This window comes from Mchenga conophoros, linkage group LG5 (genome assembly GCF_057382185.1).
Source record: "Mchenga conophoros isolate Kocher_MC1m ecotype Shallow Benthic linkage group LG5, M_conophoros_male_GT1.1, whole genome shotgun sequence".
Classification (NCBI taxonomy): Eukaryota; Metazoa; Chordata; class Actinopteri; order Cichliformes; family Cichlidae; genus Mchenga; species Mchenga conophoros.
The window spans coordinates 31,795,975-31,815,667 of NC_140530.1; the positions used below are offsets into that span (position 1 = coordinate 31,795,975).

General features: G+C 37.5%; 1 protein-coding gene across 1 annotated transcript; it reads right to left on the reverse strand.

Annotated features, from left to right (window-relative positions):
- Positions 1–4,097: 4,097 nt before the first annotated feature.
- Positions 4,098–18,809, reverse strand: lrig2 (leucine-rich repeats and immunoglobulin-like domains 2). Its single transcript, XM_085274914.1, has 18 exons — positions 18,143–18,809; positions 17,715–17,789; positions 17,227–17,361; positions 16,711–16,854; positions 15,315–15,458; positions 14,988–15,131; positions 14,595–14,738; positions 11,529–11,609; positions 11,078–11,149; positions 10,835–10,903; positions 9,272–9,435; positions 8,601–8,912; positions 7,965–8,246; positions 7,039–7,479; positions 6,729–6,881; positions 6,166–6,306; positions 5,451–5,714; positions 4,098–4,609 (listed from the first exon to the last, which is right to left on the reverse strand). Exons 1-18 carry the CDS (start codon positions 18,328–18,330, stop codon positions 4,377–4,379), a joined length of 3,186 nt encoding a protein of 1,061 aa, XP_085131040.1. The 5' UTR covers positions 18,331–18,809; the 3' UTR covers positions 4,098–4,376.
- Positions 18,810–19,693: the final 884 nt, after the last annotated feature.

Consider the following 19,693-nt stretch of genomic DNA (forward strand, 5'->3'; position numbering starts at 1 on the left):
AAAAAAAAATCACAATCAATGTCACATATTATTATGAATTCACATAAACCATTTCCAAAAGAGTCCTGAACACTATATTAAATGTAGATTAAAAAAACAATCATCTCCTCTCACAGACAATGTAAAAAAAAAAATGAAGTTGAAGTTATTTATTTTTCATTTTATTTATTTTTCATTTATAGTATTATTTGATTAGTTTATTAGTATTATTAGTTGCCATGGCAGTTACATTTTGAATCATTTTCCCTTTATTATGAATTTATATAGGATTTCAGCTACTTAACGGTTCTTTGTTTTATTTTTCCTTTCATAGTCCATCAATTTAAAACCTGAGCTGTGCCACTGTAAAGGTGCTGAAAGTGCTTTGATATTATCTTGCTAAAATAAGCAATCTTTCCTGAAAAGGATGGGATCATATGGAGGGCAACCTATGGTGCAATTCAAGTATGAATATATGAACAATAAAAAGAAATCCTTACAGTCTAGCATTAGTGGTGCCTTCACAAATGTGAAAGTTGCCTATGCCATGTGCACTATTGCACTCACATATCCACACAGATGGCTTTTGAAATATGAACTGATAAAAAGCAAAATTGAATAAAATCAACTGCCTTGTCGTACAAGATGGCATGAAGGAGTAGCAGCTAACATTATCACTGTTATCATTCATCCACAGTATCATACTCCAGGAGAAAGTGACCTGGGAGGGATTTGGGTAGTGCATTTCTCTGTTGATTTTGCGTTCTCTGCTTGCTTGTTTGTTTTGCCTTGGTCAAAATGTTTCTGCATTTACTTTTAATTGGTTATTCTAATTCGGCCGTGGTAGCATCACCATGGCAGTTGAGAAAATGTAGTTGATTAGACTTCCATAAAGGTAGCACTTTAACCTGGGTCTCTGTAAATAACTTTTGGGTATTCATGCTCACTGACACACACCTTGCGAGTACCACGTGTTTGTGCAGGAAAATCTTAGTGGATCTGTAGTTTCTACTTATACTCAGACCAGTCCGCCTGGCATTAACAGCCATGCCATGTACAAAGTCATTTAAATGAAATTTTGTCATCATGTGATGTTCCATTTGAATTTGTTCCTGAGCCTGTGTAGTGGTCTTTGTTATTAAAAGTGTGATTTAATGCAGTCCCACTTTAGTGTTCTAAAGTCACAGCCATTCAGTATGAATGTATGATTTTTTTGTACAGACTGATCCTGACTCTTTCCGTCTTCATTATTATTTATGTACAAGGCAAAATCCCAGGGTTCTTTTGTTTCACATCAAAAATTGTCAGTAAGTTATGGACCAATTTGTCCAATCTGCTAACATATGAAAGAATTCCTCCAAAATCAACACTACATTTGAGATGTTGCATTAAATTGAAGATGCAGTTTAAGGGATGTGCAAATCAGTGTGTTGCTTTTATTTACATTTCAGAGAGCATCCGAAGATTTTTTGGAAAATGTTTAACAACAGCTTAAGAAAGAAAATCCACTTTAAGTAAAGAGGGAGACAAAGATTCAAAAGACATGATCAGAATTCACGTTTAATGTTTGAATAATGGCTATGTAACAAAAAGGCTTTTTAGACATGCTTTACAGAATGTACAGGAAACAAGGTAAAAAACAAAAAGCAGCATTGGATATTGCCAGAGCAGTTACTGCTAAACTTTGGTATAAAGTCATAAAGGGCATTTCAGAAAACAAAACAAATGCACATTATTTTAGGCTGCGTTGGTGAAAAGTATTGAACACTGAATTGATTTCGGCCTCCCAGATATGTAGCTTCATTAGGATAACTTATCGCAGTGAGTTTTCATTTAAATTTTTGTATCGCTTAAGAGGGGCATGAAATTGACTTTGACCAACGGTCTGGGAACATCGACACACAAATGTGCCACCACCGAAAAAAAGAAATGTGGAAAAAATAGAAAAAAAAATACAGAGGGGCCAATAACAGTTGATGTTATTCAAAGGAATTTATAGGAATGTGCAGGTAGAAGAAAGTGGAAACAAAATACAATTCATGTCTGCACGTACCAGCAAGGAGGTGAAGTTCTTGGAAAATATTAATCAATGCATTTTTGAGAAGTTACTGATGACACATAAATTAGATATTCTGACATTACATGGAAGACACAGCATCAAGCTACATTACAATGCGCATGGTAGATGAACTTTTTACTTTGTGATTTTTTTCTGTGCCTCGACTCATTACCTTTGAATACTCCATTTCTCAAACGTGTGTTGGTCAACTATATGCAAAAAAAAAAAAAAAAAAAAAAAAAAAGGGTCTAGAAAAATATGAACATGACATACACTCAGCTGCCAGTTTATTTAGAGCACCTAACTAAAAACTCATGCAGTTAGGATAATCCTTATTCATTAGACTTGTTCGGTTTAAAAAAAAAAAAAAGAAAACTTTGGTAAGGTATTTACTCAACTGTATAATCACTATGGGGAAGTCAATTTGACTGTATACAAGCAATGTTTCTATTCACATTGGTATAGAGCACAAACACATTTAACTACACCCAACAAAATGACTGCACAGTTGAGTCAGTTGCTAATAAAATTTAAATAAAAACACTTTAAATTCATTAAAATGGTACGCAAACGGCAAAATAACACTATTTGAATGAGTTCATTTTTGCTAGGTTTATCTAATACACTGGCAGCTAAGTGTAATTTTCGAATAATACTGAGTAAATACCACTCAGAAACAATCACAGATGAACAACTTCAAAGTGCAATAATCTAGAAGACTTTAAGAACAACTCATTAGATCAAAACTGATGGGACAGGACATTCTTTTAACGGGGGCATTTTTGCTTGCAAACCTAAAGAATAACAATAGCTCTTATTTGGAAAGAGCACAGCTTGCTGAGGCCAGGCAGCTGTTGGGAGTGCCGTCTTTCAATTCTAAGAAAATAACACCCCATTATCAAGAAAAATGTTATCTTGCTACTTGAAGGAACATAAGATTTTGAGAATAGCTGTGGGACAACAGAAACCTAAAACAAATAAGCTTAATGTTTTCAAAGCTACTGCAGCTCATCCGTCAAACCTGTCAGCAAATGGATTATTAGAACATTGAATTTAATAACTAGTATTATGTACACATACATACATGTATAAAATAATACATTACATTCTCATGTTCACAGTCCTAAGTGGAAACCTAGGGTTACATAATATTCATAGAAGGAACAATAGCTTTGAGAGAATAAACTATGATGATAAATCGACTTGTTAAAAAAAAAGGAAAAAAAAAAAAGTCATGCACACTGCATAATTAATTTTGCCACCATTAAATTAAGTGCCTGTTAACATAGGAGAAAAGGAAAAACAAATCAGTGCATACTGTATTTAAACAAACAAAAAAAAAGCATGAAAAATATCATGTCACATGATCAAGGCTACTGAGAATGCTTGTTTAAAAGACCATCCATTAGACAATAACTGAAAGTGGTCGACAGCAAAACTGTGATTGTCTCATGTGCAAAAAAACAAAATAAAAACAAACACACCAAAATAACAACTGTACCCTTTGTCCTCAAACTGCTCATCATTACGAAGACATAAAATATGGAATTATCAACTGCGTTTGACATAAAGAAAAAAAACTAAGTTTTGATAATATATGATATATCCATATATATTCATAATATACACCATATTTTGATGTCATGTCTCTGGGATTTGCATAAATGGATACCATAGCATAGTTTGAGTCAGTCAGGATGGCTGTGGGAATGTAGGTATGCCTTCAAGGGTCTTTCCAATATTATCCATCAAAAACTGCTGGTCAGGGAACTACCACTGTCCCCTCTTTAACCCCCATTTTTCCCGCTTGAGAGGCAGTATTCTAGCGACTTCTTCTCAAGTCATCTAGGCTGCTCCAACAGGTGTCTGTACCAGGAATAATGAGACAAAACTGCCAGCATGACATCAACTGGCACAGCATATGTTAGTCTCACAGTACCAGGGCCAGACGAGAGCTTGTGAGGACTCGACCGTGTCTCTGTGTTCTCTCATGGCAGCATCTGACATGGCTCTTAAAGCATACATTCATAGTTTTCTCTTGGGTGAGAACAAAGGAGAGTGGAGGCTCTGGGAGGAAAGAGGTCTTGCAGAGGTGGAGATGTCAGAAAGGAGGTCACTTTAATCACCTGTCCACATATCCGGTCTGATGTGGCAAGTCTTTCCACACTGGAGCACACTAGTATGTCCTCTTGATTAAAGGGGAATGTAAACATACAAGAGAGCATCTTTGGCAGAATATGAGGAGTCTTTTTGGAGGTAGTGGGTGAAGGGTGAATGTGAGATGGGGGGGTTGCAGCAACAAAGTGTCAGAGGCAGAATGTGGCCAGAATGAAAAACCCTATGTGGGAGCTGGATGCTCCTGAGGGTTAGTCCTATTAGAGGCACTTCTGTGGTCTTGGTTGCATTGACTGGGTGAATAGCCCACTTCTGCTTCACTCTGTTCTACTGCTCCATCAGTTGCAGAGGTCAGAGGAGGCGTCCTATGTACAGTCACTGGGATCTGGGATGCTCCAGGCGGTGGCTTCGAAGATAGATTTTCTGCTTCTCTCCAGAAAGACCTGCTAAGTGAATCTGCAAAGACATTCAACAACAATAGCTGTTTACAACAATAGTGCCATTCAGTGCTATTTGCATTGGCTTGTCTTACCTTAAAGAACTGTTAAGTTCAAGAAGAATTTAAAATCATTCTCCCCCGAAGGAAGTATTTAATCGCTTCTGTTATTTTGTTTTTTTAGAAATCTAGCATCAAGGGTTTTCAAAATATAATTTCAGGTTTTGTGTGATTTTAAATACCAATAACATTATCAACATTTCAACGTCAAGGTTACACCAAATGTGAAAAATCAGTAAAAACTTTATATTGCCCAATTTTTATGAATCGTCTTCAAACTTCAAAACAAAATACTGGGCCTTGGTACCTTGGTTGGCTAAGCATTTGACCTCGACCTTCATTGTTAGTACCCAAGGCCCAAGGCTTTTTATTTTCAAATATTATATTCATATTACTAAATGTGTAGTTAGATGTTGTTATGCTTTAACAAAGTAACTTTTTCCACAATCAGTTTTAGCTTATAACTTTCAGAATCATGCAGTTTTAATGATGAGATGCCACATTTACAAACTCAACTCAGATGTGTTCCAGTATTTTTTTACCTGTTCACTGGAAAATCTCAAATTTATTGAACTGTGAACTGATGTCCGAAATGTTCATTATGTGTAAAAAGATGTCTGCAAAATTCAACCTTGAGCCTACAAATAATATGTTGTTAACACTGAAGAAGGTACTAGATGTCAGAGTGGAAAGTTTCAAAATTTTGCCTCAGTGGGAAGGGCTTGGTAGTTTGCAATAAACTTAGGATGTAAACATATTGATTTAAAAAGTAGAACTGAAATTTTTGTTTACAACTCTCACCATAGTGCTCTGGAGGAGTGTGGCTGCTTAGTCTTTTATCATGTGAGGTGAAAAAGACAGAAGAGTCCTGATTGCTAGTGAGGCTATTCAGAGCTGCGTCCTCATGCTGGGCATGCTCACTGAGGTTCTCCTTCAGACCTGGCACAGTCTTGTCCAGTGGATCATCCTCCCCCAGATAAGCATAGGGACAGTATTCCCGCGTGCGAGAGTAGATGTTGGCATTGTCATAGCAGTCAGAGCAAATGACTAGAGGACCTGCACCGCCTGGCAACAAAGAACAAATATTACATAAGCACATGACTGGTGTCATACCATACAATAATCTGTGTACTTAAGATTCTTCTCAAAACTACTATGACCATACATTTTATGCAAAACTATTATGAAAGGTGGATTATATGGTTCCACAGTTTGAAAAGAACTCTGAAGTTCTTTTTGTTTTTTATAGACAAGACCTGGAACAGAATTTTACATTTTAAAACAGTCTGCATACAAACCAGTACACATTTAAAGATTATGTATATTTAGGTTTAGCTGTATTTCAATATTTTGGTTGGTTGGCTTAGCTGTTGATGGCATTAAAACAATAACTACAGAACACAAATTTGTTAAATCAATTAATTGCTTTAAGAGTCAGTGCAGAAATATAATACCTATAGCCAAGGCCGTTGCTGGTGAGGCAGCAAGCCCAAACACTTGTGTTAATGACACTCACCTGGGGGGACTCCAGCTAGTCCCTCACGAGGCTCCCCGGGGTGGAAACTGCTACGGCCAGTAAACAGCGAGCCAACCCTGCAGTGCAGCATGCTGTTCCCTTCAGTTTCCACCTCACTGCCTGTGTCTCCATAACACACACCTGGGAGCAACATGATAATTAGTTACAGTTTTATTTCAGCGGGGAGCTGATCCAAAACATAAATGAAGGAATAGGAACCTAAGAGACACTGGAATTTCCCGAACAACCGAAGCCTTAAAAGGTACATTATAAAATGGGAAGTTTCTGTTTTTGTCATCTCAGCACTGACTTGTTTACAAGACTCTGCAGTCTTGTGATCACAATGTTGACATACCCTCAGACTTTAAACTAGACTGCTGACTAATTTTCAACAGACCACTAACATTAAAAGAAATGGTTCATGTCACTTAAAGTTTACATTAAAGCACAAGAAAAATCCTTCATAAATACTGACAGGATACTACTGAAATATCTAGTTTGGTTTGTAGATGCAGAAGGGAACTATTGTTTTCTGTTTCAAACTCAAAGGGCAGGTAACCCACCGTCCGTGCCCTTATGGACATATCCATTAGAGAGGGGAGGCATGAGCTGCTGGTGGCTCCCAGCCTCAGAATTACTGTAACCCTCCTGAGGCTCAGACAAAGTACCCTGAGAGGATAGGTAGCTGGGAATATCTGCTGGCAAATTCATCTCATCTGTAACGGAAACATATTTTCAGTTCTATGTCATGACTTCAAAACAAAGTGTCCACGGAAACATTTCAGTTTACAAGCAGCCATCTTTTCTGGATAAAGCTTTCAATAAGGCACATTTATGTTACAGGACAGATGGCTGTGTGTCCAAACTACTTACCTGTGTTGGTAATACTGTAGTCCTCACTTTTCCTACGCATGTGATAGATTACAATGACCCAGACCAACGAAGTACCAACCACACAGCACACCACCACAATCACCACGATGCCCACAGTGGTCCAGGCATCCTGGTCATACACTGTGCCTGTATCGCAATTTGGTGATGGCGAGACGCTCAGGTATATGTGGCCACGCTCTGTACCCAAAGTATTAGACATGATGCAGGTGTATTTCCCAGCATCAGCTGGACCAGCATCAACAATGATAAGAAGTTGATTGGCTGCAGCAAAGAAGTGGCGCTCTGTTAGGACCAAAGGCCCATCATCTTTGGTCCAGTTGAGACGAGGAGCAGGGCTGCCTCCAGCTATACACTGAAGCACAGCAGTTTCACCCCGGGCCACTGTTCTGTCTTCCAGTGGCCGCATGAAGGATGGGGTTTCTGCAGAGGAAAAGGGAAAAAAAAAAAAAGAAGAGGATGAACTCATTTTTGATTTAAGTCATCCGTGGCCAGTTTAGATGGATGTGTGCTATTTTTTAAACAATTTTTCTCCAGCACTAATATTTAATGATTAATCACAAACTCCGCCAATTGGACAGTCAGTCATTATATACTCCTGCAAGTAGCTCAAGTCACATTTTGCAAGTACATTAATTAAGAAATATAATACTATATTTGATTTCGGATATGCGCCAGGCAGTCTCCTTTAAATATTCCACATGGTCGTGTTATAACAAGGCCATGTGGAATTTTTGCTTTTACGTCATCATTAGTTAAAACTGGCAGGGCGGCAACACATAAACAAGAGCTTGTAATGAGCAACAGACATAAATGAGCGGCCAATTGGAGTAGTGAGTTATCTGAAATGACCCCAGTAGATAAAAAAAAAACAAAAAAAAACTCAGTTAATCAGATGGCTGACTCACCCAGAACAGTCAGAGTAGCATTTGCCGACAGGCTGCCAGCAGCATTCTGAGCGGTACAGCTATACACTCCCATGTCTTCTGTTTTCACTTTAGCAATGAAAAAGACGTCATCGTCAGGCATCACATGCATCCTGCGCTCTCGGGCAGCAGGGAAGTCAGTGCCTCCATCTTTCTGCCAAGCAATCTGTGGTGATGGATGGCCTTCAGCAGCACACTCCAGCCTGGCCGTAGTCCCAGTCCGGATTGTCAGATCCATGGGGGTCTTAAGAAAGGAAGGCATCTCTGAAAGACAGAAAATAGAAAGTCAAGGGTGGAATACAATGGTACAGACAGAAACAAATACTGATATATACCATATATGTATGAAAACGAGATAAAACCTTAGGGTACCTCTCTCTTATTTAATTTTTTCCCCAGTTACTGTACTGTCAAATGGGTAGCAATACTACTTAACAAATAAACTATATACAAGTATCAACTTCATGCAGATATATTGCAGTGAATTGGCAAAACCAGCAACCCAAAGCCTAAACAGGGTAAGAGAACAAGACGCAAAAACCTCCCAAAAAACAAACAAACCAAAAAAGAACTGGCAATCACTGATCACGTTCATTTAAAGAGATAACACATCCTCACCATTGACAGTAAGCTTGGCCCTGTTGGAGTAATTGGAACCAAAGTGATTGGAGACCACACACTGGTAACGCCCCTCATCGGTGAAGTTCACATTGAGGAGGTGAAGCACAGTGGTATAGATCAGCTCTCCCTCTTGGTACCGGGCATAATTTTCCACTTCTGCATCATACAGCACCTCCCCATCCTTCCGCCAGGCTGTGGTCATTGGTGAATCACTGCTGCTGGACGCAATGCAGCTCAGAGTCACATTGTTTCCCCGCAGTGCAACAGACGTCTCTGGGTGAGTTGTGATCTGAGGCTTGGGGAAATCATCTGTGTAGGCACATGTGTTTGGGAAAATAAAAACAAAGGAAATAAAAGAAACATTTTTCTAACTGAAATATATATATAAGATTTTAAGCTCCACCAGAATGCAACACAGTATCAAAAAACAAAAAAACAAATACAGCTTTTCAAAAAATGACAAGTTAAAAAACAAAACAACTTTTCACGTATTTTGGATCTTTTTAAGTGAAATAATCCGCTGGACACTCTCAAAACATCCAAAATAAATATTAATTTTAGTCTTTTCTTCCATATACCAATAAACATTGTTTTATATGTTTTGTGCTTATTCAACAGAATCTATAATGGCAGGCTGGGAATAATTAAAACAAGAAAAAAAGACTGACCACAAACAAACTCTTCCGGGCTGATGGACAGGACATTGCGACCGAGCAGATTCACAGGATGGGCACAGATAGCAGTGACAGACTGCTGGAACTGGCTGTCTGTCAACCAAGGACCCAGCCACTGCATGTGACAGTCACACAGCAGGTTGCTTGTGTTCAGGACACTGAGAATAGAGGAGTAATTTGGGAAACATGAGATGACTCATAGTAATATAAGACGGAATGATTCTACTAATGAAGTATGAGATTGAACCACTGGAAATAAAGGGAAAATTAATCTGGGATTTCAGGGATTCATCTGAACTCACTCTTCAGAGAGTTAATAGAATTTATTCTTTTAGAAAAGAAACCTCCACATACTAACTTGAAAAGAAGATTTAATCTTAAATAATTTAAAGTGAGCCATTTACAGATATCTAAATAAAGCTTATATAGCTTCCAAATAAAGCTATATTCCTGTGAAACACACAGGGAATTGTTATTGGTGAACATCTAAATCTGTTTATAAAGCCTTTTAGTCAACCTGTCAGCTGGACCATGGCAAAAGGATCGAAATTGTGGCATGAAATTGGATTCAAGGCTATAAAAAGCCTCCAGAACTGCGCTCTATTTTTTTTGTACAAAAATACATTTTAATTAGAGGAATGCTGCCATCTTCTTCTAGTCAAGTTATCAAACCAAGCCACTTTATCCGCTTGCAAAGCAGATACTGTTAAATTCTATTAAGGTAGCACACTAATTACTAACAAGAGGATATGAGTACTGTCAGTTTGACAGCAGCTGGGGCATTTAGCCAGCCACTGCTTGAGAGACACTCCTAAGATGGGTTGATCAAAAGCTCAAAACAGTGAGAGACTTTGCATTTCCGCTCCCTTTCCTCGCACACAGGAGACAGCTGTCCCAACTAAGTAAAGGCTGCTGCAACTCAAAAACTAAATCAGAAGTCTTTGCTTGGCCAACTGCGAATAAAAAAAATAAATAAATAAAAAGTATAAACCCAGTATCTTGATGCATTCTCAATCATCCAGGAAAGTAAATCTCCAAAAGTTGATTCTGTTCATCTGGACGTATGTGTCAGGAGTATCGGAGCAGTTGAGACGCATTTTTTCTAAACACCGGGTCTCTGTGGCTTTTAAACCCCAAAACACGCTGCAGTCAGCTGAGACTGAAGAAGTCACTTGGATGAGTGACGAAACGTTTCTCCCACAAAACACTACGTCCGGATGAACAGAATCAACTTTTGGAGATATAAACCCAGTAAATATATTTAGCCTTAAATTTCACCAACCAAATAAATAAATAAATAAATAAAGATTTTAAATGGGGCAACAAAATTAAAATTGCTATGGTGGATCAACAATGACTCCCTGTTTAAAAGCTTCAGTGACGCCAATTTAAAATGTAAATCACTGCCCCTGCAGTGTTTCTTAATCATTGTAATTCCTTTTTAATGAGGTCAATAACAATAAATCAGTCTAACAAACATTAACACAGGAAAATACCAGCTAATACATGCGCATGAGAGCTGTAGGATATTTCTGTGTTTGGTTTTGTTTTACTTACAACACTTTCAGCTTCATATGAGACATCGCCTCTGGGTGTATCGACATGATACCATTCTTGCTGAGGTCCCTAAAGATGGGACACAAATATGGATTAAACACACCAGTTTGATCAAATTGACATTTTTGTCAGAAGTGTAACGCAACAACAGGACAATAAACCTTTCTGCTATGTTTAAATATTTAATAATAGATATCAAAATGACTGCATGGCTAAAAAGTATTAGATAAGGGCTTTACTCACAAGTGCTCGAGCTCTTCCAGGCCTTCAAACGCTTTCTTTGTGATGGATTTGATTTTGTTCTGTTGTAGGATTCTGGAAAAAATAAAGATATTTCACACGAGGCCAAGTGAACAGTTCAAACTAGCCTGCTCCTAGGCCATCCTTTATTACAAAAACAAGTCACTGCTCCAGCAGCTTTTGTGAAGGCTGCTATAACATCTGAAACAAATTACACTGCAAATTGAAATAAATTGGAGAACTAAATAAATCAAATGTGTTAAAAACAGATATGTAGTATATTAAACATTACAATATAATTTAACCTTTCTGAAAATTTGTGCAGCCATTTGTTTGATGCACTGTAAAGTATCTTAACATAAACCAGCTCTATTTCTCTAAATACAAAAACATTTTACAAACTTGCATACTATATATAAAAATACAATTTTTAAAATTCATATCATGCCCTCACAGAGTGTTTAGCTTCTTCATGCCATCAAATACACCAATGGAGTCTTCAATGGCCCAGGAGATTTCATTATTACGGATATCTCTGAAAAGCAAAGAGACTCATATTAGATATTAAACACAGTACACACAGGCTGAACATCTAAAGGCTTCTCCTGCAAAGAACAAAGAGCACACATTACCACCACTGGGGTTGCCAGCAGCAGTGACTCTTCGTTAGAAGACTAACAATCTGAGACACCATACTTCCACACTATGTCACAGCTTGCTGCTCCTGCCGCTGTGATGAGGGGAAATAATTGGCTCTGTTTAGCACTGAGACAGTTCATGGGTCCACTGCAAGTCCAGGGAGGCCTTGTGTTTACAGGATGGGTCATGGGCTCTTTTGTTTCTCTTTCCTCATGCCTGGCTACCTCTGAAAGAAGTTCTGCACTCACCAGTTCCCCTCTCCCATGAAAGATCCCGAGATGGTCAAAATCCCAAATGCAACCCCTTTGTCATTGTAGTTCACTGGCTTAAAGAGAGCTCTGTGCAGCAAATAATGAGTTCATAACTTTCTCACAGATAAACTGTGGATGAAGAAGATATACTCGATTAATTGGGCTGATATTTTGCTAATCAGAATTTTAATAGCTTTGGTTTTAAACCTAAAATACTGCCCTTACTTTAAAACAAACAAGCAAACAAACAAACAAACCCGAAAAACTCTCATTAACATGTCCTAGCTCGAGATCAGCAGCAACAACAACAACAACAACCGTGTTAGACTGTGTCAAATAATCCACTTGTAAAGCAAGTAGGGGCTGCTCAATTATGGCAAAAATGATAATCACGATTATTTTCACTGAAATTGAAATCTCGATTATTTGACGATATTTATTTAACCCTTTAAGACCTACTATAGAACCAAGTCCACCAGAGCTTATATTATTTTTTTACATGTTGTAGTGCCATTTGTGGGAGCATTTCAAGTTGCTATGCAACTGTTATAGCCCATATTTTAATAATATGTATGCATTAAGTCCATTAATTACATTAATTGCAAAAAAGTGCAATAAACTACAAAAAAAATTGAAAATCGTTTTTGGTTTTTTTACATATATTTCTACTTGGAGAAATTTAAGAGGTTTATCCCTCAAAACTTTAAATACAAAAAAGTTGCAAAAAATAGTTTACAACAACAGGAAATTTATTTTGAGTGTCTTCATAGTTTTATTTTGGAGATACAGCAATTTTTATATACTGCAGGAAAAACGAAAAAACAATCCTATGATGCAAATTTGCAAAGAAAACAGCAGGTGCATCAAAATAAACTATTTCCAGCAGTGCAATTCGAGTTCTAAGCATCCCAGCAACTATTCAGAAAAGTCAAACATGACCAGTATAGGCTTTTAAGGCCTACAAGTAAAAAAAACTACATTTCCGTGAAAATGATGTCACTTCCGGTTTCGGCCAGGAAATGGCGGACATGCGATAGTTCGCGCTGACATCTGTTTCACTGTGGGAAGTGTTACAAACAGCTGATCGGATCGGCAAAGCGTGTTTCTCGAATATTATGTTTTTGTTGCTGCAAGCACTTTTTATGCAATTTTTGCAAAGCTTTATGTGGAAGGAAACCCTGACCGAGGACAAGCTGATGGCATCAGATGTAAGTACAACTCCTCCGGTTTCATATGCAAAACAAATTATTGAGCTAGCTTACACGGTTCAGGTTCTACAGGGATTTAAAAATAGTTACACAAAACGGAGCGTGCTGCTCTGACCGGATTTAAAGGGTTAACAATGACTTTAAAAAATAATATAAAATAGTGTGCAACACCACTGAAGTTGTTTTTTTTTACCTCTCTTTTCAACCAACGGCAGTCACTCTCCTCTCCAAATAACTTCTGCTTAGCTTTCCAAGCTTCCCTCGGGTCCTCTTAATCAGCGGTCTCCAACCTTTTTTGCGCCACGGACCGGTTTATAAGGTGTCGCGGATAAATGAGGGAGGGGCTAATAATCGGCTCAGTCATTTTTAATGATCATTGAAAGCCCAGATCGTAATCGTGATTAAAATTCGATTAATTGAGCAGCCCTACTTTAACGGCAGTCAAAACAGTGGTGCTATCCAGGAATTCCAGTACAGTAACCTTGCCCAGCCTTTACATTAAAGTGGTGAAGATGAAATTGCCTGACTCAATATCAGAACATCATGATACAACAACAGATGAGACCAAGGAGAATCTCCCTGCTGCTAACCATCTTCATACCAAAATCTTTCCTGCTACCTTTTTCTCCAGTCACTTCACTGTCCAACCCCAAAAGATACTCTTTGAAAAGCTGCAGTTTAGGATTAGAGCTAACCCCAACCCTATTAATACATACACTATATGTACTTATTTATCTTCTCCCAATTACATTAGTCCCCCTCAATACCCCATCAGCCCCATGCGCAGCTCTTTTTCTCCCATTGTTTGGTGGAAGGGCCTAATATGGCCCTTTTGATATTGAAGGTTGCCAACATGTGGTCTAGATCAACCAACAAGTGCTTCTGACAGTGAAGCCTCTCCAACATGAATGTTGAGAGGCTACTGACAAAAACACTGTAAACCTGAAACTTTTACTATCTGGGTGGAGATGCACACACCTCACGTAGATTTTTCACATTTTAACTAATTAAAAAAAGAAGAAGAAAAAAAAAAGAATCACAATTGTGTGTAAGTAAATTTCAGGACAAAGAACACAAAGCCGGAAAAACATACATCTATGGAAAACACACACAGAGTGGTTTAATCTAAATCTAAATGTACACCATTGACAACAAAAGATTTGCATGGCACTACAATAAGATGGGGACTTGAAATAGTGGTACTTTCTACAGTTTTCTCTGAACTACTTGGAAAGAATTCAAGAACAAAAAACTAAAACTACAAATGTAGAAAGAAACAAGTGCAGACCTACTTTTGCAAGAAGCCTTCAATGAGAATGCAGAGCCAACAGGACTTGAGTTAATTCGTTTACAGAGATTCATTAAACTTCTAACCACAAATAATAAACACATACTGCAGTCAGATTCGGGCATTGCACTTACAGGGTGCGCAGACTTGACAGGCCACTGAACACTCCCTCTCCCAAATGGCTGATAGAGTTTTCTCCCAGGTTCAGGCTCTCCAGGAAATCTAAACCTTTAAAAGCTGTCTCCTCAAGTCTAGTCAGATGATTGCCAGACAAGTCTCTGTTCAAAGAAACCACAAATATGACAAACATTAACTAAAAACAATTTCCCTATGTTCTGTATGGTAATATTAGTCCACATTTAAGGATGAAATGAGCTGTTTTCACAAAAACACCATATATGGTGCATTAGGTAGAAGCTAGACCTCACTGAACCAGCCCAGACAAACACAGTGCAGCAAGATAACAGTAACTGCTCCAAGTACTCTTAGCTACATTGGGATTGTAGCAACGAAGCAAACAGACTCACAGTTCCTCAAGCTTTTGGCAAAACTCCCAGGCGTCTGGTCCAATGATGCCAACAGCATTCTGGCTGACCCGCAGGATACGCAGCATGCGCAAGCCATACAGCCAACCTTTGTTAACCTCTGTTAGGTTGTTGTGCTCTAGCTCCCTGGGGGGGGCGACATTATTGACAAAAATAACTGTATTAAATCAATTTATTGCTTTAACATATCTGCAGGGGGAACCATAGGTGAGAACATTTTATGGAAGATTTTTTTTCAGCAAGATTTTTTCATAGGTGCTGCACATTTTTTGCTAAATATATTGCCAAAGTCCAAAAGATTGCACTCACAATTCTTCAATGTTGTTCAGTCCAAAAAAGGCTCCATCCATGAGCTTAGTGATGCCATTCCTCTGCATCTTCAGTGATTTCAAGGAGTCCATCCCCTTGAATGTAAGGCTGTCAACAATTTTGATCTTGTTCCGCTTCAGTTCACTACAAACACAAAGAATCCATTTTCTTTAACCAAGTGTTTTTATACATAAACAAACTCACACAACAGAGCTTCTCGAATAGGAACATTTGGATCCATAGGTTTTTGGAATTTTGCCTCTGTACAACACCACATTGCTCGATTTTAAATCCAGTGGTTTTAAAAATTATACAAATCAAGATATGATTCAAGACTTGCAGGCTTTTAATTACAAAGGTTTTAGAAATGTTTTGCATTAACTGTTTAAGATTTATGGCCATTTTTATACGTAGTGTGGCTTTTTCAGAGGCTTAGAAATAATTGGACAAACTAACATAATTTTACATAAGGATTGTTTTTACTGCTTTGTTGAAAACAATTTGCAGACAAAGACTGCCTGAAATCTGAAATGCACAAACACCACCAAATGCTGTGTTTCGAACTTTAAGATGTTCTGCCAAATGTTTGCTGCAGCTGCATTCAGTTGCTACTTGTGTCTGGGTCTTTCTAAATTAGGTTTTGTGTTCAGTAACTGAAAGGTATGCTCTGTTAGTTTCAGAACAGGTGACTGACATGATGTATTCACATCCATAAAGGCATCTATTAACTGTAGGCATTAGCAATGAAACACCTATCCCCTCAAGATTGCTCTTTACTACGCTAGATGTTGTAAAAGAGTTTTATGTAACCAAGGGAAGAACTGTGTAATCACTCACTTTTGTGGTCATCCAAGCCTTTAGGTCTTTTGGAGCTGAATGGTTCATTCCTTCATTTAAAGAATGTACCAGATCGTCGATTTGGGCAAGCATAAAATTTTGGCTCTTTTTCTCAAATTGGTTTATTGTGGTTTTTCCACCCCCCCGTTACTTGCATCAATATCTCTTTGGACTTCATATTTAGATTTTCTGGGAAAAGCAGCCAAATGCAAGTTACACTCTTGGAAACAATTCTATCTTTCTATCAGCTTAATTTGTCATTAAATAATGAGGAAGAAGGCCAAACCTGCCCATGGAACTGTCAGGCAACGGTCCAATTATTTTTTATCCTCTGTAAATAGGGCACGATGTGTGTTAAAGCTTCAATTCTGTCTTAATTGTTTAACTTGAAAATCCACGGTTGTGTACAGAAGCAATCTTTCTTTTTAAAGTTTCAATGTCCAATAACTTACAAACCTAACTGTAAAACTGCGCAAAACTGAGTAAAATAAGAGCATCTGTTATATAAATTAAAATTCACCAATTGAGTGATAATGTTACAGCATTTTATTATACTTACAGGAACTGAAGTTGTGGAAGTTTGAAGACTTTGGATGGAAGCACAGTCAATCTGTTCCTGTTCAGCCTCAGCACCAACAGGGAGCTGGAGATGTTTTCAAAGCAGCCAGGCTCCAGGACGCTGATCTTGTTGTTGCTTAAATTACTATGAGATAAAAAAAAAAGAAAAAACATTACTACCAAATTTAGCAGAAGGAATCATTCTTCCTTTGTAGTTACGCATACTGTGTGAAGTAAATATTTACAAAAATGGTTGCTTTGCAATAAAATGCTTTCTAGGCCAAACTGAACAAAACAAGGTGTTTTCAGTACTCTCGTAAGAGCATGTGACGCTTTGCTCTAATGTGTTTCCTCCAATACTATGAATATCTTCTTACTGTTGTATTACACAGAATGTTTCCAATTGCAAACTTATTCACGGTCATACAAGCAAGTCAATGTAGAGTTAAACCATATTTTAACACTGCATGTCTCACACACTGTCCTAGTACTGATAATAAAGATGACTTTGACTTACAGATTTTTCAGCTGCATAGATGGAAAGGATCCAACTTTGAGCTCAGAGATGGAATTGGATGTAAGGTCCAGTGTCTCCAGGGAAACATATGGTTGTAGGTGAAGCATTGACAGCTCAGTGATCCGATTGTGGACTCTGAAATATATCAAATATAAAAAGGTATTAGTTTTAATGATGTCAATGCTTACTAAAGCATTCTTAGTCTAATTAAAATATTATTAACATGGTGAAAGAATGGGGGGGGAAAATAACAAAAGACTGACTCTGGTGGCGTCTTCCACTGTTTTTGTATAAATATGTTTTAATCTAACATCCAACAAAGCATAAAAATTCAGCCAACATTAAATACTGTACAAATATTTTTTTTACAAAGTGTTTAAATGTGCAGAAGAATTCAAGGAATATTTTAATAATTAGTTTGAGTGCTGATAGAAAAGACCAAAAAAAACATAACTGAAAACAAACCCTGAAGAGGATTTTGTACTTACAAAGAAAGTCCTGTGATGTTTGAGGAGACATCGCCAAGATAGGGAAAAACAGTCAGCTCATTGTGATTCAAAGTACTGAAATCAAATTTAAACAAAAATGAAAAAGTTGCATCAGTCAAATAGCCATACATAACTGAGATTTTAAACAAATTTACTCTGATGTCCCTTATAAACTGTGAGCAGAGGTTTATATATCACACTTTTCTTCATGACAAAACAAAAGTTACAAACAACGAGTATATTTCCAAAAATAATCTTACCTATCCTTAAAATACTCAAAGGTGTTGGTTAAGTGGTTAAAATGTATTCAAATTGGTTGTATCTCTATATTACTATCCAATCTTTTATTGAGCAACCAATCAGTGCAGCGGTTCAGTAAAGGACTAGCTCTGCTAACTTCAGTTATGTTCATCCAGATGTGTACTTACACTTGGGTTATCCCATCTGGGACTTCCACTGGAGCCATCGACAGCCTTCTTCTGTTGCAGTCCAGAATATGAACCTCATCCTCTGTTTTATAACACGAGCAAGGAGCAGGACAAGTCTCACTGGCCCAGGCACCCAAACTTAGCAGCATGAAGATAAGGGCCGAAGGAATGGGCCAGCCTTCCGCCATTTTAAATGCCTTCCCACTGAGAGTTAGCTACGTGGCTAGCTAGAACTGGCACGTTAACTTAACACTTATAAAACCACAGAGTTGTTTTTGTAGTTTACGACCATTCAAGCAAGCACATATTTAAGATTTATATCGTCACGATTCCAGGTGGAATCGTAAAATGCAGTTTTTTCCAACTTAAGCGGGGCATCCCAGCAGAGATTTCTGCTCTTCTTTCAGTGGCTGGAATTCCTTCCGCTCCAGCCAGGACACCCTCCCGGAGAGGTTAGCTAGCTCACCGCTGAACTGAGTTGGTCCCACAAACACGCCACTTTTCACCAGAAGAGATCAGTTCAAATCCGTACGATAACCGCTTTTGATTATACTGATCCAAATGAAATGTTACGGGCGTTTAACTCAGACTGTTTACAAAGAATTAAAGAAATTTTGTCCCGTCTTTCCATCCCGAAAGAACAACAAAGCCCCGTGAGTTGATGACACAGGATACCCTAATCCCGCCCCTCTACAGCATGTTTACAGTTATTCTATTGGTCCGTGATTTTGCTTGTCAACCATTTGCGTCGTTTTGATTGGATCGTGTTTTTGTCCGACACTGTTTGCAGGAAAAAAGTTTTTAAGAACTATTGAAGTATGAAATAGTATTCCAGATCCTCGCGGTTGTTAGTGGTAAAATCTACTTTTTGATTTAGGAAAATGTTTTGTTTTGATTTGTTCGCATTTTCACAGTTTCAAACACATAGCCACAAGTAAAGAGCACATTTAAATTTTGCTTTTATCACCATTATATATATATATATATATATATATATATATATATATATATATATATATATATATATATATATATATATATATATATATATATATAAGGCCTATCTGTGAGTAGAGGGAGTAAGTAGTAGCAATAACAATATAAAAATACAAATCAGAAAATGAAGTAAAATAAGAATACACAATAAAAGAAATAACAAAGAGTGTGCAGTAAAAAAAAAGTTAAAAAAAAAGAATCTATAATTTCTAAAAGCATTAAACTGATTATTATGATCCTACAATGACTGCTTTACATATTTATACTCCACTACAAAGACAAAAAGCAGCACCAGTGTGATTTGTGAATATATAATCTATCGTTATAATTGATGATATATGAAAGTTGTTTGGTTGCCTAAATGCACTCATTGATATTTTTAATTGTTTATGTATATAAAAAGATTTGGACTGTGTGATCTTAACTTAATACTTTATTTTTAAATAGATTAACTGTGATTTCTAGTGTTATCCATTGTGTTAGAATACTTCCCTCTAGAATAAATAAACACTGAATGGGTGGGGTGGGGGATGTGGTTAGCTCAGAATTTAATGT

Bases quoted from the DNA above. Each gene is read 5' to 3' on its own strand.
- lrig2 (XM_085274914.1), bottom strand. From the start codon at position 18,330: ATGGCGGAAGGCTGGCCCATTCCTTCGGCCCTTATCTTCATGCTGCTA. The intron at 8,913-9,271 runs GTCAGTCTTTTT...GTGCCTACACAG, and splicing joins CCCGGAAGAGTTTGTTTGTG to ATGATTTCCCCAAGCCTCAG. The intron at 6,307-6,728 runs GTGGGTTACCTG...TGTTGCTCCCAG, and splicing joins TGTCCATAAGGGCACGGACG to GTGTGTGTTATGGAGACACA.